Below are 25,136 nucleotides of genomic sequence, written 5' to 3' on the forward strand. Positions count from 1 at the left end.
TGAATCACATAATGTCCGGTGAAGTTGCCTTCTCTTAAGGATGATATGCCAAGCCACCGAAAAATGCTGTTAGGTACTCCTCCTTCAAATAGAAGTGAAATTATCTGTGCAATTAATGCACTCAAATTGAGTACAGCTGTCGTCTTTGACGGTCTTCTTTATTACATTCTTTCGTTAAACCTGAAAATCTGAGATCTTTTTCAATTAGTGGAAGGGCTCGATCGTCATGATTCCGAAAAATGCACCCATCTTGGGTGCAACCATTGCGCTCTCGTGAAGATATTAGGCAGAGTTATCCTGGAATGCATCATGGAATACCTCAGAAGTTGGATCGACAAGGAATGGGGTAGTTAAGGGGGCTCTGAATCCTTTGAATCATTGTAGAATACCTTACGCAGTTTAGATCACAGTTCGTTTCGCTCTCCGAGAAAGCTTTCGATAGCATGAACAGCGAGTGTACCTGGAATGCTCTACACAGGAGGAATACTCCGGAAAAATAAATAGTTATTATTAGAGAGACACATCATGGTAAAATCTCAGAAAAATTCAAAAGCCGAGTCCGGCAGAGTTGCATCCTGTCTCCGATAGTTTTTTTCCCACGTTATCTGCGATATTTTTCATACCCTCTTGGCAGAAGGACATGGATGGTTCAATGGACCATATCATCTATCCTCAAATAGATTAATGGGCAAGAGACTGCTCCGTGCCAATGACTCCATCGTGCTAATATATGGGAGTTGGCCATGGGGGCAGTGACCGCAACTATTCTTCAGAAGCCCCAAGCTTTCGTCGATCCATGTCTGCCTGTGTCGTGAAATTCGCGGTGGGAAAGCCTTCATGTCTGTTGACGATCACACATCAGAAAAGAGTGACAACTCCATTTCGGGTTATGCTACGCAATGTAATTCTCTTTTCTAAGATGGCTGACGTATAATAATAATAATAATAGTTGGCGCAACAATCCATATTGGATCAGGGCCTTGAAGTGTGTTAGAGCACTTCATTCAAGACCGTAACGGTACACTACAGTACACTGTAGGAAACAATGTGGTCACCATTGCGCTCGCCCGAGATTATTACCCTGACTTCACTCAGGTACTCATTCACAGTTGAGTCGACTGGTATCCGACGTCAAATCACGATACAAATCCCACTGCCACCAGTGAGATTTGAACCGCGACCTTAAGTATGATCACCTTGTGCTCTAACCACTCAGCTTCCGGTAGATTTCTTAGTCAGTCAAAAAATGAAACCTGCTGTTATCGGCTTCGAAAACATAAGCGAACGCCTATGCACTATGCGCTTGCGAGGCAAATTCAAAAATATAAGCTTCATAAACGTTCACGCCCCTACAAAGGAGACTGTACGGTCGGAGAAGGATACCTTCTACGAGGCAGTAGAACGAACCCTCGAAGCCTGCCGCAGATATGATATCAAAATTAGACTTGGGAATTTTAACAGCCAAGTAGGGAACGAGCCCGAAGTCAGGCCATACGTCGGCTCCCATAGCTTACATCAAAATACAAATGATAACGAACTGCGGATTATTCAATTAGCAGTGTCACACGAAATGGTTGTTGGTTTGCGCGGAAAGCAGTCCACAAACAAACGTGGACCTTTCCAAATGGGACCACTTTCAACCAAATTGACCACGTACTCATCGAACGCCGCCACCTCTCAGCCTTGATGAATGTCAGAACATATAGGGGGGCCAATATGGACTCGGATCACTATCACGTTGGCATGGTGCTCCAAGCTCGAATAACAACACCACCTAGAATCCCCTCTGACAATCAGTTGAGAGTGAACACTGAAGCCATCCATAATACAGCCCTCTGCGACACCTATAAGAGCGAAATAGATGCCGCAATAACTGCAGTCAACAGAGGACTTGGAGATGAAGCATCAACAAATGATCTTCACAATCGCCTGAACAACGTTATCATAAATACGGCCACAAAGATACTTGGCCCCAGCCGCAAAAAGAGTTGGAACGGCTGGTTTGCCGATGAATGTAAACTAGCAATAGAACGGAAGAATAAGTAAGGAGTAATGTTGCATTCTCAAAGGACGCGGGTACGCGCAGAGACTTATCACGAACTTCGTCGAGCGGAGAAGCGACTTCACAGACGGAAAAGGGAAGCCTGGGAGAACCAACAGGTCTGTGAACTCGAAAAGTACAGGGAGCAACCGCACCAGGCCAACCAACAAGTCAGCAGGATGAAGTCTTATACACCTCGATGCTCATCCTGCCGAGACAAAGAGGGAAATCTGATTTCCGACAGAATAGGCATATTGGAGCGATGAGTTGAGTACTTTGATGAACTACTGAACAATCAAAACATCGGTGAGTTGGAGGTCCCGCCAACTGAAGACGGACAAATACTGCCACCACCAAGTATAGAAGAAACAGTCTGTGCAATTCATCGACTTAACAATCATAAATCGTCAGGAGCCGATGGAAATGGTTAAATATGAAGGCAACCAATTACACCAAGTGGTTCATCAACTGACGCTCAAAGTATGGGACAGCGAATCAATGCCTGATCTGTCTCATACATAAAAAGAGAGATATCACTCAGTGCAGCAATAATAGAGGTATCACGTTGCTGAGTACCATCTATATCAGATTTTCTCTCTGCGGCAAGCGAAGGAAAAACTGCTGGAATATGGCCATCTTTTCATCGACTTTAATGCCGCCTATGACAGCATAGCCAGAGTAAAACTGTACACACAGAGAATTCGGTATCCCAACGAAATTGATAATACTGACTCTGACCAATGTGCGAGGCCAGATAAAAGCAGCAGGATCACTCTAGAGACCATTCAACATCAATAACCGTCTAAGGCAAGTGGATGCCCTTTCATGTGTCCTCTTCAACCTGGCCCTGGAGAAAATGATTCGCGATGCTGATGTAAATGCGGGAGGCACCATCCTTTTGACGTCCATCTACTGGTCTACGCTGACGATATCGATATCATGGGAAGAACCACCCGAGATGTACAGTCTACCTTCATCCAGATCGAGCATGCGGCGCGAGATCTTGGGCCACACTTTAATGAAGACAAGACGAAGTGCATGGTGCCAACGTCAGCGCCAAATCCAAAAGAACGGACAACATCGAATCGTACTGGTCAAAGGAAAACAATGAAGATAGGAGACTACAACTTTGAGACCGTTGAAAATTTCTCCTATCTAGGGTCGAAAATCACAACCGATAACAACTACGATGATGAACCCCCGCGCATGCTTGTTGGCAGTCAACAGAGCATATTTCAGCTTACAAAGACTGTTCCGCTCGAAACGTCTCACCATAGGGTCAAAGCTCTTACTGTACAAGACTATGATCTTGCCAGTCCTTATGTATTCCTCGGAGACTTGGATTGTTAGCAAAACGAACTGCGAACTCGTAGCCGCGTTTGAGAGAAGAATCCTTCGAGGAATTTTTGCCCCCCTACATGAGGATGGACGATTCCGTAGCCTACATAACGACGAAAGCTATGAGCGATACCATGACCGTAACATTGTGGATAAAATCCGGTTCAATAGGTTACGGTGGGCCGTATGGATGAGAATGATCCAGCCCGGAAAGTCTGTAAGGGCAATATCTATGGTAGAAAAAGAAGACGAGGCAGACTCTGCTGAGATGGAGCGATGGCGTAGGTTAGGACGCCAGACAGTTTTTAGGGATATCGAATTGGTGGACCTCGGCGCAAAACTGGAGTGTCTGGAGTTCCTTCTTAAGGCAGGCCTAGACCGGATACCGGCTGTTGGGTTGTTGATGATGATGATGGATAATCTGAAAAGGTATCCGAGAAAATGATGTACCACGAAAGGAGGCACAACTTTTAACTGTCAGCTTGCTAATTAACTGTCCAATAAAAACACTGGCTCCATTACCTTTTCCGTTGCCCACTCCTACAGTCACCATATAACGAGAGGTGATAGCATTATCTATGAGACGAGTCATATTAGGTGGGCAAAGCGTCGAGTATCGACGACATCCATCATCATGTGACATGTGAAGAGCTCTGAATTGTAATATTGACCCATTGAGCGCGACTTGGGGCGTGTGGGAGAGGAAGGTAGCCTAAGCTTAAGTCATAAATAATGCTTGTAAGTTTAGTTATAATAAAAACGTCATAAGAGCAAGTGAAGTTAATGTTCAAGAAAGTTAACGAAAAGTAAGAAAGCATTATATATACTTAATATTGCAAAGTGGTGGTTTAGAAGTATAGTGAGTGAAAAAGGATTATCACACTGATGTAAATGCTAGAGGTACTTTCCTCTCCAAGTTCACTCAACTCTGTGCGACAAATATTGACACAATGGGAGAAACGTCCTGATATTTACTACCTGCCTTCATCCAGGTCGATCAGGTTGCACATTAATACAGGGAAAGCTAAATACATGGTGGCAACGTCATCACCAAAAATGAAAGAAACAACATCAAATAGCACTGTCAGCTGAAAACCATAAAGATAGGAGATCGCAATTTTGAAGTCATTGAGAATTTCTCCTATCTAGGGTGGATCTTGTATTTTTTATTTTATGAATAAATAGCGAGAATTATTTAACTTTAGATACAGCAGGGTGTCAGAAGTGTTATCACGATAAAGTTGCGAAACTCGAGTGGGTCGGTCACATTCGACGAATGGACGTGTATCCAGGGGAAAATAGATGAAGCTAGACTGTTTGAAAAGGCGATAAAAAGACGGAGTCAAGAGCGCATCCTTTTTGTTTCATTCAATCAAGACAAATGGTGACAGCCTATGTGGAAAAATAAAGTTCGACAATAGCTGTTGTTAAGAAGAAAAGAAGACGGAGGAATTATTGGCAATAATAGCTGGCGTTATAAATAACTGCACATAATTTAGGGAATCTAAGAACTCCGTCATGCTATTAACATAGTATGCTGGTGACAGGTCTCGCGACAGGCCGACCAAGAAAATGCATACAATGTCGTTACAAACATGATGATTGAGTTACAAGCCTCGGAGAAATGCTAGGGCGTCCACCTTAGTCGACGCAGCAGGACGGACCCCGGTCTTGTCGAGAAATGGGCAAGGGTGCTTGACTTACGAACGACGTCAGAACGTAAGCAAGTTAGTCCGAACAAAACACGCTAAATGTTAGGATCCTAACTGGAAAGACCGAGGAATTCGCAAGATCCCTTCGGAAAAGGCGCATTGATATCTGCGCTCTGCAAGAAACCCGATGGTCTGGTGCCAAAAGCTGCGACATTGAACGCGAAAGCGGTAAAAATGGTTATAAACTTCTCTATTTTGATAGTCCACACACTCAATATGTTGTTGGCATTGCCATCTCAGAGGGTTTCCGTGATGGCATTAAAGAAGTCGAAGGATTTGATGATCGGCTGATGAAGCTCACCATTATATCAGCTGATCGCACTATTCATTTCTTGATTGCGTACGCACCACAGACAGGTCGACCTGATGCCCAGAAAAATGCCTTCTGGCAACTTCTCGATGAAAAGACTTGTCATGTGCCTGCTGACGACTATATTATCATTGCCAGCGATCTTAATGGTCATGTAGGTGAAAAGGCAGACGGTAACAGGTGCCATGGGGGAAAGCGGTTCGGAGTGCGCAATGAGGGTAGCGAGCGTATAATCAATTTTGCGGACACTCATGACCTTGTACTTATGAATACATGGTTCATCAAACGATTGTCTCATCTTCCTAGATTTTATAGTGGGAACAGTAAAACGCAAATCGACTATATTCTCATAAGACACTAACACTTTACCACTGTCACTGATTGCAAAGTCGTTCAATACGAGACCATCGCACTTCAACATCGGCCGTTGATTGCCGACCTACGAATTAAGCCACCGATAAAACAGTCTGAGGAATGCACTGGCCCGCGGCGCATTAAATGGTGGCGATTTGGTGAGAAGAAAGAAGAAACGATTTCACTCATACGACTGGCGACCATTACGAACGTGGAAGAATCATGGAACCAAATGAAAGACACGATCCACAAAGCAGCCTCTGCAACCCTCGGGGTCACCAAGCCGGGTAAGCGGTACCGCAACCGAGATACTTGGCTTTGGAATGATGATGTTGAAATGAAGGTCCGTGAAAAAACGCCTCTACCACAAATTTTTCGACGATAAAGCGCCTGCTAATTGGTAAATTTATAAGAAAGCCAACCGGGAAGCAAAGAAAGCGGTCGCTGTCACCCGAGCGAACCATTACAATAATCTTTACGATAAACTGGACATTCGGGATGGCAAGAGAGATCTGTACCGACTTGCTAAAAGCCGTAACGAACGTACATAAGATATCGAACACTTCTGTTCCTGTTGTATGTAAGTACAGCTCGGTTGTTTGCGGTTGGCCCCCAAGTGGGAGCTTCATGGGGGTTGTGGTTACGTTCAAGCGAACAGAGAGTCTCAAGTCTCCATGACAGGTACTCACGTTAAACCCCCTAGGACTGACTGTCCGGTTGATGGCGATGGAGGATCTTGTATTTTAAATTGTTTGGATAAATTGCGAGAACTTTTTAACTTTAGCCGCGAGTAAGAAGTCCCACGGGGTCAAATACCAGACTGCAAAATAGACTGATGCGAAAGGCAACTTTTCTCTCTTTGATGATGATATATGGTTGGGAGCCAGCCTATCTTTCTTCGAGGATGATAAGTGGCTTTCCAGGATCCGTCTACCAAGATGGTTAGTGGGTGATGAATATTCACATCCTACACGAGCTGACCCTACTATTAACAGAACGCTACGAATATAGCGACGCACACCTCCCCCGATCCAGGGTGTTATGCGAGCCTTGCACATTGAATGCAATGTATTCGAGCAGAGCCTTACAGATACCTGGTCACCTTAGTAAGTTTGATCTTACTGTGCTACGGCGGATTATAACACAGTGGACCTGCTAACCTCCATACTCGTGGGAATCAAATGAACGAGCTATTTAAACACAGAAAGAAAAATGAGTGGGACCCATAGCACACACAAACTGGCGCTCTAGGTGGAGGGACATATCCAAAAACGGAGAATCTCAGCCTCATGATTGGCCTACTGCGAAGACCATAACCAACAAAGGCTACTGCTCAAAAAGCAGGATCAAGCAAAAGCGCGTCTGATTCAGGTATTGTATATCAGACAGGCAGATCAGGAAGGAGATCGGAGCTTAGGGTAGACCTAAGCTTTCATTATCGGAGCCAGGACAAGGGAGGACTAGCGGAGATTAAACCACATGAGTTGAATGCTCTTAAGAAACTCAGACCTGAAATCAAGAGGGGGAAAATCCCGAGTTGGTCAGAGGTCCAGGCAGCTAGCTAGTCAAGAGCATACGACTGGTTAAACTGCCGAGTGAATAAGAAATTATTGAAGACTTTGTCGTCAAGCAAATGTACAAGGGATGAGATGCGAAACTCGGGATATATACCAAGAGTATGAATGTGGGCAAAGGGGTCTTCATTCCAAAAGCGGGTAAAAAGAAGCCTCAATTTACCTAACATTGCTCTTACCTCATATAAAACTATATTAGGACTAACGTTCTAATGCGCAATCTCTAACATCGGTATCAACACGCTTACCGGGCAGGACCGTTAACCGAAATTGCCCTGTATCAGCTGACTAACGTATTACGGAATGCTATAGAAAAGAAAAGAAATAGCATTGTATCGGTTTTTGAACATTAAAGGAGCCTCCGATAACACATCACACATAGAGATAGAAGATGCCCTGATCTGCAAGGGCAGAATGTTAGCGGGTAGGCATATAGAAATATAGCTTCGAAAAGTACTAATTATGACCTTTCATTTGATACCCCACATGACTATATTTGGTGAAAAAATGTTTACACCCCTCTTTTACAGCGTAAAAGGATATTACTCACTGCATATCTGGGGGTCCACAGTTACCACCTTCTCACAAAATTTTGTGTCAATCGGTATAGCCGTTTCTGAGAAAAGTGCCTGCGACAGACAGACAGACAGACAGATAGAAGCTACAAAAGCTAATACTCATTACGAAGGTAGGTAAACCATTGGGTGACCCCTCCTCTTATAGACCGATATGTCTGGTCAATACCATTGGCAAACTATTTGAACGAGTAATATATAACAGACTGCTCGCTGTTGCGGAAAAGGAAGGAGGCCTTTCCGACAAACAATTCGGATTTCGTAAGGTAAAATCAACTGTCGACGCAATCAGCATGCTGACCGGCTTGGCTCAGGCTGCAATAGAAGAAGGAAAATGCTGCGCAGTAATAACCCTTGGCGTAAAAAATGCGTTCAATAGTGCAAAATGGAAAAAATCATCGAGGCACTCGACAAGATACAGGCCCCGAAGTACATTGTACACATTGTGGTTGAGTTTCGCCTTGAGAGAAGACTTTACTGCGAATCGGACGATGGACTAAAACTATTCCCGACAACTTGCGGAGTGCCACAGGATTCTGTCCTGGGTCCTTTGCTGTGGTTAGTTATGTATGATGGAGTGTTGACCCTAAGCCTACCGGACAACGTGACAACTATTGGCTTCGCCGATGATATCGGAGTAACAGTGGTTGCAAAGCACCAAGACGAGATCGAGATCTATGCAAATGAAGCGATATGGGATGAGAAATTCTGGCCTTTCACTTGCTGAACATAAAACAGAAGTAGTTCTCATTAGCAAGAGAAGAAAGAATACAACTATGAAAATCAAAGTTGGCGAAAAAACAATTTACTCCCAACCATCGCACAAATACTTGGGAGAAATTGTTGACAGAAGACTCAACTTCAAAAGACACAATGAGTACGCCGCAACTAAAGCGTCTTCTATCGCTGCAACGATCTCGAGGATACTACCGAACATTGGTGGGCCAAGACGAAGCCGACGTCTTCTGCTCTCTAGGGCAGTCAGCTCCGTGCTACTCTACGCAGCTCTAGTCTGGGCAATTGTTCTGAATAACAAAGTGAACTGCCGAAAATTAGGAATGGCGTATGGGCTAAGTGCACTCCGGGTATGCAGTGCGTATCGGACATCAGGAGCAGCAGCATATGTACTAGCAGGGATGCTCCCCATAAACATCTTGGCGAATGAAGGCCGGCGACTCTACGATAAAATGTATGCAGCTGGAGAGTGTAGCGCATTTCGACGGCAACTGGCACGGTGGGAATCTATCGAAGGGTGGCAAAAGCGATGGGACGAGTCACAAACTGGTCGTTGGACATACCCCATCATTCCGGATATTCGGAGATGGTTTGAATGAAGCCATGGGAAATTAAGCCCGAGTTAACACAATTCTTAAGTGGACATGGAGGTTATCATGCTTATTTACATCGATTTGGCCACGACGAATCACCATGCTGCCCAAGATGTGGTAACGTGGCTGAGAATGTGGAGCATGTCATATTTGATTGCCCCAGGTTCACCGCGCACCGAACAAGAATGGAAGCGGTCGCCGACAGGCATTTAACACCCGAAAACATTGTGGAGTTCATGCTGGAGTCAACGAATGCCTGGAATCAGGTTGTAAGGGAACTGCCAGCTATTCACCAACAACTTAGGCAGGAAGAACTACGACGAGATAAGGAAGGGAGAGAATCATAATGAGCCGCAGTTAAAAGCTGATCCAGCCCCGCGACGCAATACTTTATAGGAGTTTCGTGGGGAGACTGGAATGAGAAGGAGGTGGTTTTAGTGAGTGGAAGTCTCACATAACTGCGTGACAAGAGCCTGCAGTAGGTTTTGAACCTTTCCACCTTCCAACGCCGAAAAAAAAGACAGACAGACATGGAACCGATTTTAATAAGGTTTTGTTTTACAAACAAAACCTTAAAAATGAATTTGCACCCCGAAGATACTACTATGAATATAGTTACGCAAACTTCAAAGACTGGCTTGCGTGAGTATCGGTCGGGCCATGCCCAATGGCAACCCTGGAGGTTCTTCTGGGATTAACTGCATCTACACACAGAGATGCAAGCTGGGAGAACGATCTTTAGATTGTCCGGGAGTTTCAGTGAGGAGGAGAATTGCCTGATTCGAAGAAAAATTGACATTTTTCCAAGGCGGCATCCCGAATTACTGACACCAAGGGATCACATGGCAACGGGGTTCCATTTTGATAAGAAAGGTTTAAACCAACAACTGATTACCTGGTACACTGATGGATCCCTCACAGCAGAGGGAGGGATGGACTGGACCAAAATTGATTGAGCTAGACTGTTTGGAAAGGCGAGGGTTGCGAGGGTTCAGCTATGAACGACAGCGCATATTGTTGCTTCATTAAATCAGGAAAGAGCAATTGATGAAAGCTTAGATGCCACTAAAACTGTAGGGAAAATCAACTGTCATTTTTTCGGGTGACTGATAGTGCTCAGAAGCAAGGTGAGTGAGATGACCCGAAGACGTGAAGAGAATGGTATATGCTGAAACGTGATGTTGGAAGTCCAACTCTCTGCGAGATGAAATATTACAAAAAGATTACCAGAATCAATTAAAAACACGATTATAATCCTATAACGCCTTTATTTTCAGTTTTCCTTTCAAAACGAAGAAAAAAAGAAATTATGTAGTTTTACTTACTAAATTCAATTCATAACAAGCATAACATTTTTCACTTTCTAATAATTCGTTTCGTTCATGAATCTTCATTGTGTAAACGTAGTGACGCAACTTTCATTTTTGTGTTCATTTATTGTATTGGATGATTTTAAATTAGAAATTAAAAATTAACAAAACCTAAATTTCAATACATGTTTCTTTCATATCGTATTAAATAGTTTACCATACTGCCATTGTCGTTATTATACTTCTATCTAGCTAAACTATCAGATTCTCATTTATAGTACGTCTATGACATTTGATTTCGATGCTATCCATAGATACCCATAAATGTATTTTCACATATGATAAATGAAAAGGAAGTAACCTGTGCTATATGCGGAGTGTAAATGTGTATGTTTTCAAAGGTTGACTGATTGTTGTATGCATTTATCGATTTAAGTCTCTACACAGATTGACGAAAGAAGGAAAATACGTGTGTGACGAAAATGTACTTTTCCAGCGCAGATACATATTGACAGGTGCAAAGATATACCTCGTGTTCCATTAAATAATTTGAGTTTAATGCATTCATATAAGTGTAATGTTGATTTATTTGATATTCCACCTAAATTTTTCTATTTCCAGATTTCCTATAGATAAGTCGTAAGATCGGGAAACAAAACAGATTTTCACAATACACTCCAGAAATATTGGACCCTCGATCAGTCCAAATTCCCGAGCAAATTTTCAACTTATAACCGTTTGATCTTACGATATATTCACGTTTGTACAGATACTTATAAGTGCCATAATTTAATAATAACATTGTTTCTTGTATTTTGAGTTTGTATTTCGTTTTCGTTTACTTCAGTGAAGGATGGATTTGTTGTTGAATATACAATCCGAGATAACAAAAGAGTTCTTAAAAATATAAGGAGTTCACATACTCGAGGTTTTCTAGTGAAATATTGGACTTGAGAACAAAGGTTTGTGTAGGTGAAGTAAAGGAAATAAAAGTCATCACAATTACATAACAAAACTAATTACTACAATATTTCTCCACTTTTTTGATAATTTTTTTCTTAGTTTTTTCTTTAAAAATATATAGTTTCTATATATATGTGTATATATTAATATTTACAGAATTGTAGGATATCTGTAGCTAAATGTACAATTTCCACTGTTTTTGCCGGCAATATATTTTACAGATGCGTACTTTTCCGCCCTTTTGTTTTACTTAATAGTGTTACTAGATTGCAGATTTTTAAGGCTGGTCCAAGCTTGAGACCCATGTATTTCATCATCATGTCGGAGTTTAGCAGCAGCAGCGCTTTACCGTCGATCTCCTGAAGATAAAAGATGCAAATATGAAATAGATAGAAACGATAAACACCAAACGTAAAAATAACAGACCTTGCAAACCTCTAAGTCAACAAAAAATACCAACTCAAACGTTCCATTCTATTTACAAATCACGCAATTCCATGTATTACACACTTTCATTCATAGCTCATAGAGTTTCCAATGGTTTAAATCCAACGTTGTCTTTTGGCAGGCACTAATAAGATTTTACGCGGCTTAGGATGTAGGCAGGTTATGAATGTACAAGAAATAACGTCATCAAAACAGAGGATTTCATAATTCGTTCGAAATCCACTACCGAGGTTCATAGCCACATTGACGTACGAATAATATGCTATGGTTCCGGGAGAATCTCAGCATAATACATTGTAGAATTTTTCAAGTCTTATGAAAAAAACACATAAGCTTACCATTTTACTACCCCTTGTGGAATATAATGCATCCACCACACCCACGCGCCATTGTTCGCGGTTCACTGAAATGCGCTTCAGCTCCCCTCAATGTTTTAATTTCGACTTCCGTATTCCGATCACGCGTACGGGTGACGGGGCTGTGCGCCAACCAAGTTCTTCATTTGTAATAGTATCAGACCAGCGCACTTCGATGATACGACGTAGACAGAGTCTAGAGCTTTTGGGTAACAATGGGGGTTACTTTCCACATGCTACTCCAATATAACAGCACAGAAAGAATACTAACACAAAACAGTCTCAACTTGTTTTACTGTTGAGATAACTGCATTTCCAGCTTTTAGACAGAACAGCGAAAGCGGATCTACCGTTGTTAATGCGTCGAGCGACATCCAGTTCGGTGCCACCGTCGGCAGAAACCACGCTTCCTAGATTTACAAATTGATCGACACCTTCGATGCTCTGCCCATTATTGCAGATAGGGAGAGACCAAGGACTCGTCAGACTGTGAAACTTGATTTTGTTGATATTTATCTTCATTGTGACCCTACTTACCTTTCTTTCCAAATTCAAAAACATTTGGTCAAGTTCCACGACTCGGTGAAAGAGCAAACAGATATCATCAAAGTAGTTGAGATGTTTGAGAAAAGTTATCATGGTCAATTTAACTCTTGCATACTCTCTGGGTAGGGCAGCAGGGAGCAAACAGATACCCCTCCAATTGTTACACTCAAAACGGGTGCTCTTGTTTGGCATCTTAACGATCAACCCCTTCTTCCACTCTCTAAGAAAGGTCTCGCATTCCAAGGATTTCCGTACGAGTGGAAGCAGCAGATTTGCGGAAACTCCAGTTGCAGCGATAAATATTAGGTTGTTGCACATGAAATGGCCGATTTGGCAATCAAGTGAAGTTAGTTGCGATTTTGCTGTATCAAACCACCACCAGTTGCCACTGTTGGTGTCGGATAATAAAGTATAAACACTCCTACATTTAATCAAGGAGTCATTTCAGTTTTGATCATCGTTGTGATAACAGTGAATAAAAAGGAAAAAAGAATGGAAAAGAGCCAAGAACGTATACTTTTTCTGTATGAATTCAAACTCGGTCATAAAGCAGCGGAGGCGGCCAGGAATATTAACCGCGCATTTGGAACTAATACGGTAAGCGAACGAACCACACGGCAGTGGTTCGAAAAATTCCGGCCAGCCGACGTAGACTTTCAAAGTGAACCACGTGGACATCCAGGACCATCGATTGACAACGACGAGCTGCGTTTGCTAGCCGAATCCGACACACGCCAATCTGTGAGAGATATTGCAGAGAAACTGGGCGTATACTATTCGATAGCTTCCCGGCATTTGCAATAACTTGGAAAGGTGAAAAAGCTCGACAAGTGGGTTGCGCATGCCCTTACGGAAAAAAACATGGCGCTTCGAATGGAAATTTGCAGTTCTTTACTCTCCCGCAACAGAAGCGATCCCTTTTTGCACAGAATAGTGACATGTGATGAAAAGTGGATATTATACGACAATTGTCGCCGATTAGCACAATGGCTAGATGCTGATGAGCCACCGAAGCATATGCCGAAACCGAGCCTCCATCCGAAGAAGCTAATGGCGACTGTTTGGTGGTCTACAGCTGGAGTTATCCACTATTCTTTTTTGGCGCCTGGAGAAACGATAAATGCACAGAAATACTGTGTTCAACTCGAGGAAATGCACCTAAAATGGAGTATTCAACGGCCGAGATTAGTCAACAAAGACGGTGCGATATTCCATCATGACAATGCACGACCTCATGTTTCCAGAACAACGGTTCAAAAATTGAACGAATTGCAGTATGAGACTCTGCCTCATCCACCATATTCACCGGACCTTTCGCCAACCGACTACCACTTTTTTAAGCATTTGGATCATTTTTTGGCAGAAAAACAACTTAGGAACGAAGAGGCTGTCAAAATTGCTTTTGACGAATTTATCAACACCCGACAGTTGGACTTCTACGAAACTGGCATACATGCCCTTGTATCTCGCTTAGAGAAGTGTTTTGAATCGACTGGAACCTATTTTGATTAAATAAATAAATGTTTGTAAGCTTTACAGTCGTTTCAAATTTTAGTACCAAATCGGCCATTTCATTTGCAACAACCTAATAACTCTGCGACCGTCGAGCCCAGTGGCGAGGAAGAGGAATTTCACCGAATGTAATACGATTAAAAACCGTGGTAAAATGTTTTTCCACCTCTTCAGTTGCTTTTTATCGCGAATGAGATGTCGACCGTTAACGTCTTTCAAGGATAATCGAAAGATTTGCAACCATGTGCAAGTTCTGGACTAGCGCAATAGCAAATTCCATCTAGTCAAGAAGTTCGAGCGCGTCACGATCGTCATCATTTACAACGGTAGAGATAGCCTACAATAACTCCCGTTAGGCGATCCGATACCATGATTCCGTAGTCAGTCAGATCTTATGACGCCCCTTCGTGGCGTGGTCAACGACCTGCGTAGCACCCGAGGAAAGAGCATTTATGAAGTGGCCCAATTCCAATTGATATTCGCAGGTAGGTTACTCAGTGTATCAACAAGATACCTCCCCCCTGTCGGTCATTATTGAATTTGGGAGGATTGCAGCTCTCCAACTTAGCGACAAATGGCGGACATAACACGCACGAATGTAAGCGATCATAATCAGATGGTGATCTGTTTCGAGTTCGATATCAGCGCCTCTCTTGTTACGCACATCCGGAGGCAACTCCTAAATCTATGGCTGATCGCAAAGTGGTCAATTTAACTGCTCGTACAGTGTCGTTATGTTGAAATTCAACTGACCTTATGACAAGCTCTACCCTTGAACAATGTCCCACCAATGACGAGGCGGTGGAAGGTGACGGTCTACAAACCTCTCGCCAATATCGTTACGGGTGCCAGAATCGTGTTTCTCCATCAAATGTCGGAAGAAGTTGTTATCAGAACCCACCCTGGCATTCAGATCACCGATCACGATCACAATGTCACCTTTAGGAAGCCTCTCCTGAACTGCATGTAATTGTCGGCAGAAAACATCATTTTCCATTATATTGGAAAACTCCTTTAATGCATATGGTAGTACTATACAATTGTGATGCTCCTTAACCAGGAACCGGAACCTTACAATCAAAAGTCTGCCAGAGACCGGCTTCCAGATTAAGAAAGGGCGGCTTGCGGTAACTGTCAGAAACAACATGAAACTGGATTCACATCTGAAACCGCTTAGCTTTCCAAAGTGCAAAAGCACAAGAGGGAAAGTAAGTAATTTGAACTTGCATTGTTACCTCTCTATTAATGGCGAATCGTAACAACTGAGCAGTTAGAAAAATTATTCTGGCCGCGGTAGTGAATACAAAAATATGAATGTTGAATAACGGAGACTTTTTTCAAAGATACAACAGTAATAAATTGGCGCGCTATGAAGTCCTTGGTATATCAATAGATCGCCATCATAGTTCATAACTCTGGGATCTTTATTTGCACCGAAGAGTTCTTTTGTAATTTCTAAAAGTGGCATAAAGGAAAATATCGTTGACATGATGAAATTTAGATTTTTTTTTCAACACACGATTGCCATAAGCCACTATGTGAGACAGTGCGTTAAGCACCATGGCTGTCGCTTTGTGGCAACGCGCTTCACTCTCTCTTATGACTTTCCGAGAAGCTTCCAGCCCATCTCGACTTTTCTGTACCACTTTTTCTGAAACGACATCTACTTCGCGGCCTTTCTGGGAGCAGTGGGTGCCATTGTATGATATAATACGTAATAGAATAACTAATCCCAAGACAAACACAACCTGCACCTAGCTGTCAACAATATGTTCAGAGTCATCAGAATACTAATAATAATAATCGTTGGCGCAACAATCCAATTGGATCAGGGCCTTAAAGTGTGTTAGAGCCCTTCATTCAAGACCGTAACGGTACACTACAGTACACTGTAGGAGGCATTGTGGTCAGCATTGCGCTCGCCTGAGATTATTACCCTGATTTGACTCAGGTACTCATTCAGAGCCAAGTCGACTGGTATTCGACGTTAAATCACGATGCAAATTCCGTACGACAGCCTTGTACTCTAACCACTCAGCTATCCTCCATATAGTAGGACGCAGAAAACATTGCCAGGGAACAGTCTCAACTTGTTGCTATTTTCAAAATGAGAACAAAACAACGAGAGTAATTTACCGCTATTGATATAAAAAGCAAAGCAAGTTCAGTGCCGCGTTGGCAAAAACAACGCTATTTAGATATGCAAAGCATACGCAACCTTCAACGTTCCTCCCATTGATGAAGATAGGAAAAGCCTGAGATTGATGGATGATCAAAATGCCATCCTTGGTGGTCGGGGGCAGAGGGCCCTCTATTCTCGAACCTAGCTGGCATAGAAGCTTTCAAGCGAGTGTTGACAGGACGATTCAATGGAGCTTCAGTGTTTGTTAGCGGACATCTGTGATCAATTTCGTCATTATTTCTAGGTTTATGCGATAGCTGAACCATCACTAAATCAGATTAAGTCGTTAAAAGCTGTACGTAAAGTGGAGTCCAACATTCGTTAAGTTCAAGGCGAAATCTTGGTAGGGTTCAATCTAATTAAATCGATGGAAGATGTGTTTTCCGGACTCTCTACTTCGTTTTGGTGTCGGATTGAGAAACAAGAGTTTCTCAACTTGTTCCGGGCTAGTCTCTACGTGCACTTGATTTTGTTTGAGTGTTGAGTGAGTTACATGTTTTTCCCCGGAAGACGGGTTCATACGCCTCGCTTTCCCATTCCAACTTGTAGAGTTCCGTACCCTTTCGTTGGCAGCATGCCTTAAAAGTTTATCGTTTCTTATGTACGTCTTTGGACTGGCCGCCTCATAGGTGATTACCATCCGGGATTCTCTAAATTTACCGGACTTTGCGGGTATACGCTTGAAGGTCCGAGCTTCCCAGAAGTTCCCTATATTTCTGTCCAATTGAGCACGTTACGATTAATGAGCCCGCGTAGAAGCACCCTGTAGATTGGGTATATCTTTTCATGTAGGATGCAAGAACGACGAACGTCTATTTTGCTTCACGAGTTGAAGGATTGGTTCGGGCGAAATTGACTTACTCTTGTTCTTTAGTCTTCGAGCCTGAACAGGCATCCAGGGTATAGGGCAACATAATAGTTGCCTTCCTCAACTTGTGCTTCACATTTATGCGACAGGGGCGACAATGGATTTTATAATTATAACTTTTACGGACTTAGCGACAGCCCGCCTATTTTGCCCATTTGGTCGATATGTGTGACCATGACGAACAGGACGAGCCAGGCATGTCACTCATCGTAGTTTTTGTTGGGACCCCGACATTGTTTCCCATTATCCAGTTTCTTTTCCCCTTATGGTCGATTTAACCAACATCGATGGCTTTTGAGCATTTTCTAATCCCACCAATCATTGCATACCATGTGGCTCAGATATCACCATCTTTTATCGCAGTCCATTTTTGGAAGTCAGATTCGAAGGCATTTCTACTTTTTGGCCCCCAGATCTATCACTATTCGGCTATTCTCCCTCCCCCTACTAATTTTTCTATTTCTTGCTCCACAATTTTAGTTGCGCGTGATTACAAATTTTGCCGATTGTGTCGTTACTTTTATTGTTGTTATCACTGAATTCATGGGACCCAGTTGCAAGCAGCTATCTTCGCGGATAATCTATGCAAGCATGATACAGATCCTTATGAGAGTTATTGTTCAGAGTTAGGGTCAGATGCTAAGTAATTCTTTTCAACCTCACTTGCACTGCCAACTTAATAAAATTGTTTTCGGGATGAGGCAGTTGTAACATTAGTCTGAGAGCCATTTCAAAAAGGTGTCCCTCTAGTGTCTTTAATTGTTAGCTAAATTTGAAGTCCGTGTCATGCCGTATCGTCATCAGTTCCGCTTACTTTAGTTCACCATTAGGCTAGCTTGAACTTTCTAGAGTCATTAATCAGGTGTGGGTTGACTTGCTTTGAAGATCGAAATCATATAAAATAAACAAGCAGGGGAATCCCCTAATGTGCAGTTGATGTTATTGATTATCTATGCCCTGATATGTGCCTCCGTGGCGCAATTGGCTAGCGCGTTCGGCTGTTAACCGAAAGGTTGGTGGTTCGAGCCCACCCGGGGGCGATTTTTTGCTCCAAGAATAATTTTATGGAAGATACTTTAAACCTTATCAACTGCAAAATCTCTTATTCGCAGCATAATGAATGTGATGATTTGAAAATCAGATTCTTTCTCAATTCAATTCGAAATGTATCCATATCAAACATTATTTAAATTTTTAAACAATATTTTAAAGAGGCCTACAATTCTCTCTTTCTCTCTGACAGTCCCAAAAAAGGCATGGAACCGCATTTCAAGATTTTGGACAACATAGCGAAGGCGGAATTGGCTATTCAGTTCGGTGCCACCGTGGGCAAAAGTATCGTTTCCGCAAGCAAGAATAGTACGAAGCCTCGTCAAACTAAGGACATTGCACCTTTTGCCATTTATTTTCAGTCCGACTTTTCTGGTTTCCTTCAAATCCAGAGCCCTTTGACTGACCAGGGTCCATGATTCAGCAAGAAAGCAAGCAGATCAACATAGATGAGGCGTTTGGGGAAAGATGACATAGTGAATTGAATCCCTCTACGTGCTCCAGCCAACATATCATGAAGAACAACACTGATAAAGAAGGCAACTTGCTCTCTGTCGACCAAACCTTAAAAAGTCCTTTGGTGCGTTGCAGGATTGCTTAAGCTACTATCTTTGCGGCAGCAATTGAGAAATAATTCGGATTCTCAGGGATTTCTGTATAATTGCGACTATCAGCTCTGCAGAACCTATAGGAGCTGGGATGAAAGAGTTCGCTGAGCGATTGGTAAGGCCCACGGTTTTACTCCGCATAAGGGCATTGAGCAAATTTCAAATTTCCACATGTTACCGTGGGTTGATGTTATATGGTTGAGAATTGTGATGAAGCGGTCCTTCCAGCTTCTCAACTGCTCATCAACGCCTGGACCATCGAAACATTTTCACCACTTTCAAGTTCTTCCGTAATACTATAAACGGGTTTGAAATCGTTATCAGTTGTGACGTCCGAGAGAAACTCGATGGTGCGGTACTCAAAGTTGCGAAGTAGAACACGAACACGGTAAAAATAGCTGGAAACTCCTCTATTTTGGTGGTCTAAGCAATCAGCATGGTGTTGCCATTGCCATCTCTGATTATTTCCGTGACGTCATTAAATAAGTCGAGCGATAATCTCAGACGATTGCACGGTTCATTTCTTCACTAATCAACTTCAGAAAATCAGCTCTTCAGCGGCGCGCCACTAACTTTCTTAAAAAAAAAACCTTAACGAAATTATAAGAGTTGTGGGAGTAGGATACATCTACTCAGTTCCTTGACTTGTTCAGGCAAATTGTTCACGGCCAGATACCTACCATTGCTCCTAATGGGGAAGTTTTCCTTTGCGGAGACTTGCTTGATTCCAGTTCTCAGGTGAACTTGGTTTCAGAGGGCGTAACCACCAGCCTCAGACTGAAACGGATCAAAGGGTAAACTTGAACAGCGGAGTTGATTCCAAAAAGTTATTGACCCTGCATAAATTCAAGTCATTCAAGGGATATATAATGACACTGGCCACTATTGTCGTGGACGCCGCTGATTGGCCAATAGCTGGAACTATTCGCGAGGCCGATCCAACCAGCCACCTCACCGATACTTCAAACGACCTAACTCGGCTGGAAGTTTGAAGCCTCCGATCAAGAGCTGGCATATGACATTCATATAGAGGAACACTCATTGAATTAGCAATTCTAGCTCTGGGCGCTTAAAAATTTCGACACAAGCAACACCCCCAACGGTCGCTGAAAATCACATTTTTTGTAAATTATAGAATGAGATAAACTAGGACAAGTCACAGTCCATTTGCCATTCACGGGCAAGACAACAGAACTGGGAGACTATTTCGACATGGCACTCAAAAAAGGTTCATTTTCCTGGAAATAAGACTGAACGAGTCGCCTGAAGTTAAAGCCCAGTATGCCGCATTCATGTAAGAATTTATTCAGCTGGGCCATACGAACGGGCCGAGCATAGAGCAATTGTCGATGCCACAATTCTTCTATCCCATCATGCGGTGTGGCCAAAGGAATTATCCAACAAATCCAAAATCAATTGAAAGGATTACTAACCACCCTCCGTTTCCATTGAAGGAAATGGTCCGGTAATCGCTTCTAATTTGCATTTTCAATAGAAATGTTCGAAGTCACTGCGTCCCATTGGGTGCACACAACGTCCGAAAATGTCCACTTAACGATCGCGGTTGTTCTTCAGCCTACAAAAATTTCATCCGTGACGTTACCCGAAGCGGATCTGGCGAGAGACGAACCCGAGCAACAGCCCAGACAATGGGGAGCTTGTTGTCTAGTATAATAATAATAATCCGCCATGCTATTAACATAGTATGCTGGTCCCAAGCCCAGGTAAAGGAGGAGGGTTTGAGGCAACGTACTCTGTACTATCCTCAGTAAAACAAAAATAAAATGCTGAGATCAGGGAAAGAGATAAATAGAGTATAGTTGGAGTTATTCTACTATGCTAAATCCTACCTGATCTCTCTTGGTGACAGGCCCCGCGACAGGTCGACCAAGAAAATGCATAGAATGTCGTTACAAACATGATGATCGGATTGAGATAGAGGTAAATGGCGAAGCCGATCACGACGAGCCGACCCCGCTTGTGAACGGGACAAAGGCTGAAGAAAAAGAATCTTTGGCACAATGATCCATACTGGATCAGGGCCTTGAAGTGTGTTAGAGCCCTTCATTCAAGACCGTAACGGTATACTATACAACACTCTAGGAGGCAATGTGGTCAGCATTACGCTCGCTCGAGATTATCACCCTGATTTGACTCAGGTACTCATTCACAGCTAAGTCGACTGGTATTCGACGTTAAATCACGATGCAAATTCCGTACGACGGCCTTGTGCTCTAATCACTCAGCTATCCGGACACGTCTAGTAGTCTAGTCTGCGGGCTTCTAATATCTTGGCCACCTGCACTTTCGAGTAGAACTATTGCTTTGATGCCGGACTAACCAGAGTGGACAGTTTTCACGGAGTACTGGTGCAACAGTAGCCATCGAGTACAGTCGGTGTCAGCCGAAGCCCTGCTGCGCTGAATTCAACAAGCTCCGGGAGCAAGTACCAGCTATAGTACCCCTAACTCGAAACCTTTGACGTCGGCGGTTCCCCAAAAAACAAGTGGCATCTCCTGCTTTGAATCGCTATGACCCGCGACGCCTGGGAGGGCGTAAAGCTCACGATCGTCCCATCCGGTGGATTCCCAGAAAACTGGTCGGTCGCATCTGTTTGCTGAGATCCACATAGATAAGGATAAGCTCGTCCAATCGTTGCGTCTTCAAAACCCCTGGTAAACAGCCAACTTTTTCTGCTCCGCATAAACAGAGAGTGCATGGAGGCGCTTGAAAAGGCAGACTATAAAGTGCGATTCGCAATCAGGAACGCAAAGTGCTCCGTCCTGCGAAACTGAACAACTACCTATATCCAGTCGAGGCCGTCAACGAGCTGTTGGAAGAGATGAAGATCGACGGGGGCTGATGAATCCCCTACGCAGCTAGATCATGCTGACAATATTACAGACAAATCTGTATCACTGGAAGTGAACTTCAGCTACTGGTCTTACAGGAAGACATCGAGGTCCCATCAATACAGAAGTTCCCGATCGAAGGAGGTCGAACCATCAAAGGATACCAAAGTAAACATTACAATTTATTTCACAGCAGAAGAGACCCTCGTCGGAATAAACTTGGAGCAATTCTGTGTCTAAACCTGATTTCCAGCGAACTAACCATAGTTAAACTTGAACAGGCGAGAACAGAGAACGTACCTCCTTGGCTTACATAGCTTACGGCCGATCAGGTTTTCTACGCTTGCACACTTTATAAGGAAGAGTCGATAAAAATCTCTGGATGTACACAGCCGTGGTTGGTCCCATCATAACGAACGGTTTTATTATGTGGTGGCCGTCGCCGAGCAAGAAGTACAATAGAACGCCTGCCCGGGAGATGCCCTCAAGGTATACCTCCTAATCCTAATCTTGGATCTCTACATTAAATATCTGGATGTTGGACAGCGAAGACGTATGGCCTTTACGATGAATTTTGCTGTGCACTTTACAACCAGGGAAGAGTGGAGGACCGGCGACGTGTTAAAAGGTTATTATACAGCATTCAAAGATGGTCTGTGAGGATTTATTTTCGGATACACACAGCGTAGCCAAGTTGTATGATCTCCCAGGATTCACCAGTGAACTCCAAGCGGAAGTACTGGAGATACTGGAAACTTGCCGATAAGAACCAAACTCCAAGAAGAGGGTTCTGGAGCCGGAGTCTACCTCTCGAATAAAAAACGAGAAGTGGGCTTTTCCTTTGGGACAATATGCAACGATTTTCCAAGCCGAAGTTTATGCGATCCTAAGGGTGGCAAACTGGGTGATTGACGAGCGGTTGAAGGGCAGGCGCATCGCAATCTGCAGTGACAGTCAAGCTGCGCTGAGGGCATTGAGCAGTCCTTTGATCACCTCGAAAATCGTTCAGGAATGCAGAAACCGTTTGCACTCTATGTCTAGATTCAATACGGTGGAACTACTCTGGGTACCTGGTCATTGTGGCATAGAGGGAAATGAAATCTCGGACGCTTTAGCGAAAGAAGGATCAATCTCCCCTATGCCGGGACCGGAGCCAGCAATTGGAGTATCAGTAGCATTGGCTAAATTTGTTTTCAAAAACTGGGAACAAGTTTCCCATAATGACAGGTGGCAGAGCCTAAATACTGCTCGACACACCAAACTTTTCCTGCCAGAACCGAACATACGTACCGCAAAGTTTATCCTGTCGAAAAGCAGGAGGACTTGCAGGTATATTGTGGGCATTCTGACAGGCCATAATTCACTAGCTGGGCATATGTTCAGAATAGGGATTACCGAAGATGATACGTGTCCCTCCTGTAATGAGGAAGCGGAATCCACGGAGCATTTCCTATGTGAATGCCCCGCCTATGGACGCATCAGGCATCAGATCTTTGGTGCCGATGTTCTCCAATTGCGACGGGTAGCATCACATCCACTAACGGAAATCCTGCGATACGTTAACGAATCCGGAATATTCCGTTAGACGGGAGAGGTGAGTACAATGGGCCAACACGGGCTGAGTGCTCAGAAGCTGTAGCTTCTCCCCCACGATCACACACACACACACAGCGACAACCTCCAGGATGATGAGACAATGCAGGGACACATTGAATAGTCTTGGCGGCTGGCTCAAAGCCACCATCCTCTGAGTTTCCGATCATAGGAACATAGAAGGAAAATAGCGAACTCACGGAGGAAATAACCATGGTTTGAAACGCTCGATGGTGATTTGAAAGCCTCACGACTCTACCCGGGCCAAGCACATGACCGGGGAAAATGGGGCATTCGATCCAGACGAGCTGACTCAGTTACTGGCAAAGTCTAAACAGAAAATATGTGGAAAATATTATGTGTTTAATGCGCAATTTATTTTAGATCATTCATGGTAAAGACGCATTTTCTACAATTGATTGGTGACTTGCAAATATCCTGATTATAAGGATATAACTAAACCTACAATTACAAATCCACTTGAATGGTACGATACGACATAGCATGTATTTAGTATATCAGCGAAGAGTAACGGATAAGTTGTATTATAAATCGTTTCTTTTCAGTTTCTCCGGAATAATTGAATTCAAGATCGCAATACTCGATTACGTTTTGGTCAACTATTCATAGATGAGTGGTGGGGATCACGAAACAACTAAATTTTCGAAACTGATCTGAAATAATGCATGCAATTTTTAACATTTAATAATCGAGACATAAATTGACTTTTCCAGTTTAGTCTTCCCTTATATTGCACCTCCCTCCAATACTATCGAAAAGCAATTTGATTCGTCTGTCTCATTCTCGATACTTCTTTACTTTAACAGGAAATTGTAAAGTGCCTTTTCGTGGAACTCTATCTTTTGAAATGCGAATATCAATCACAACATAAATCAACATACAACACAGGTGAACATCCTGTACATATTTTTGCTGCTATTAAAAGCATCCTTGCCTCGGTAAAGTCTTTTCCAACTTTTCCTTTGAATATCATTTTGTTCTACATCCATTCTAATGGAAAATGGTTCATATAAAATCCAATTACTCACATGCTTCCTGAATAGATCCGCATGTACAGCCAGAGTGGGGTCGTTCGATGCAATATACTGAATGACTTCTTCGATTGTCCAATCAATAGTTTGTCCCCGTATGGGAGGTTGAGGACTGGGATTTTTTATAGTTTGTGTGGTCGTTGTTGTTGTGACCGTTACAATTTGAGATGCTTCTGCAAAAAAGTGAAGAAAATTCTCTATTAGGAGCCATTTTCATTGAAATAACACTGAGAAGCTTACCAGGTGGTGTCGGCGGTGATGATGAGGTGGATGATGTGGGTAATTGAGCCTCATTAATATTGTTTGTAGTAGAAGATGCCGCAACCGGCTCAACGTTAGGCTTTTTCTTTTGCGCGGCAGGAGGAGGTGATTGCGGTTCTGTTTTTATCGCACGTTTTAGACTTTGTGAGGCACACTTTTCACATTGGTCCGGACCAGGTTCAATTGTAATGAGATTAGGACAAGTTTGACATGATGTGCATAATGTTTCGAGAAAGTCGGACATTGCAGTGTCCGATCGAAGTGAGGACGGTATTTTAACCTGAAACAATCCGTTAGTATTCAT

General features: G+C 43.1%; 1 protein-coding gene and 1 non-coding gene across 2 annotated transcripts in view; one reads left to right on the forward strand and one right to left on the reverse strand.

Annotated features, from left to right (window-relative positions):
- Positions 1-10,480: 10,480 nt before the first annotated feature.
- The window catches only part of LOC119659229 (polycomb protein Scm), a 28,217-nt gene continuing 13,561 nt past the window's right edge, over positions 10,481-25,136 (reverse strand). The window contains exons 3-5 of the mRNA XM_038067203.1: positions 24,812-25,112; positions 24,569-24,744; positions 10,481-11,864 (exon numbers count right to left, since the gene is read on the reverse strand). Of these exons, the coding sequence (XP_037923131.1) occupies positions 11,721-11,864; positions 24,569-24,744; positions 24,812-25,112 (621 nt within the window). The 3' untranslated portion in view covers positions 10,481-11,720. The remainder of the gene's footprint in view (positions 11,865-24,568; positions 24,745-24,811; positions 25,113-25,136) is intronic.
- Trnan-guu lies at positions 18,383-18,456 on the forward strand. Its single transcript has one exon. It is a non-coding gene; the product is annotated as a tRNA-Asn (tRNA).

Source organism: Hermetia illucens, chromosome 6, assembly GCF_905115235.1.
Source record: "Hermetia illucens chromosome 6, iHerIll2.2.curated.20191125, whole genome shotgun sequence".
NCBI classification, from domain to species: domain Eukaryota; kingdom Metazoa; phylum Arthropoda; class Insecta; order Diptera; family Stratiomyidae; genus Hermetia; species Hermetia illucens.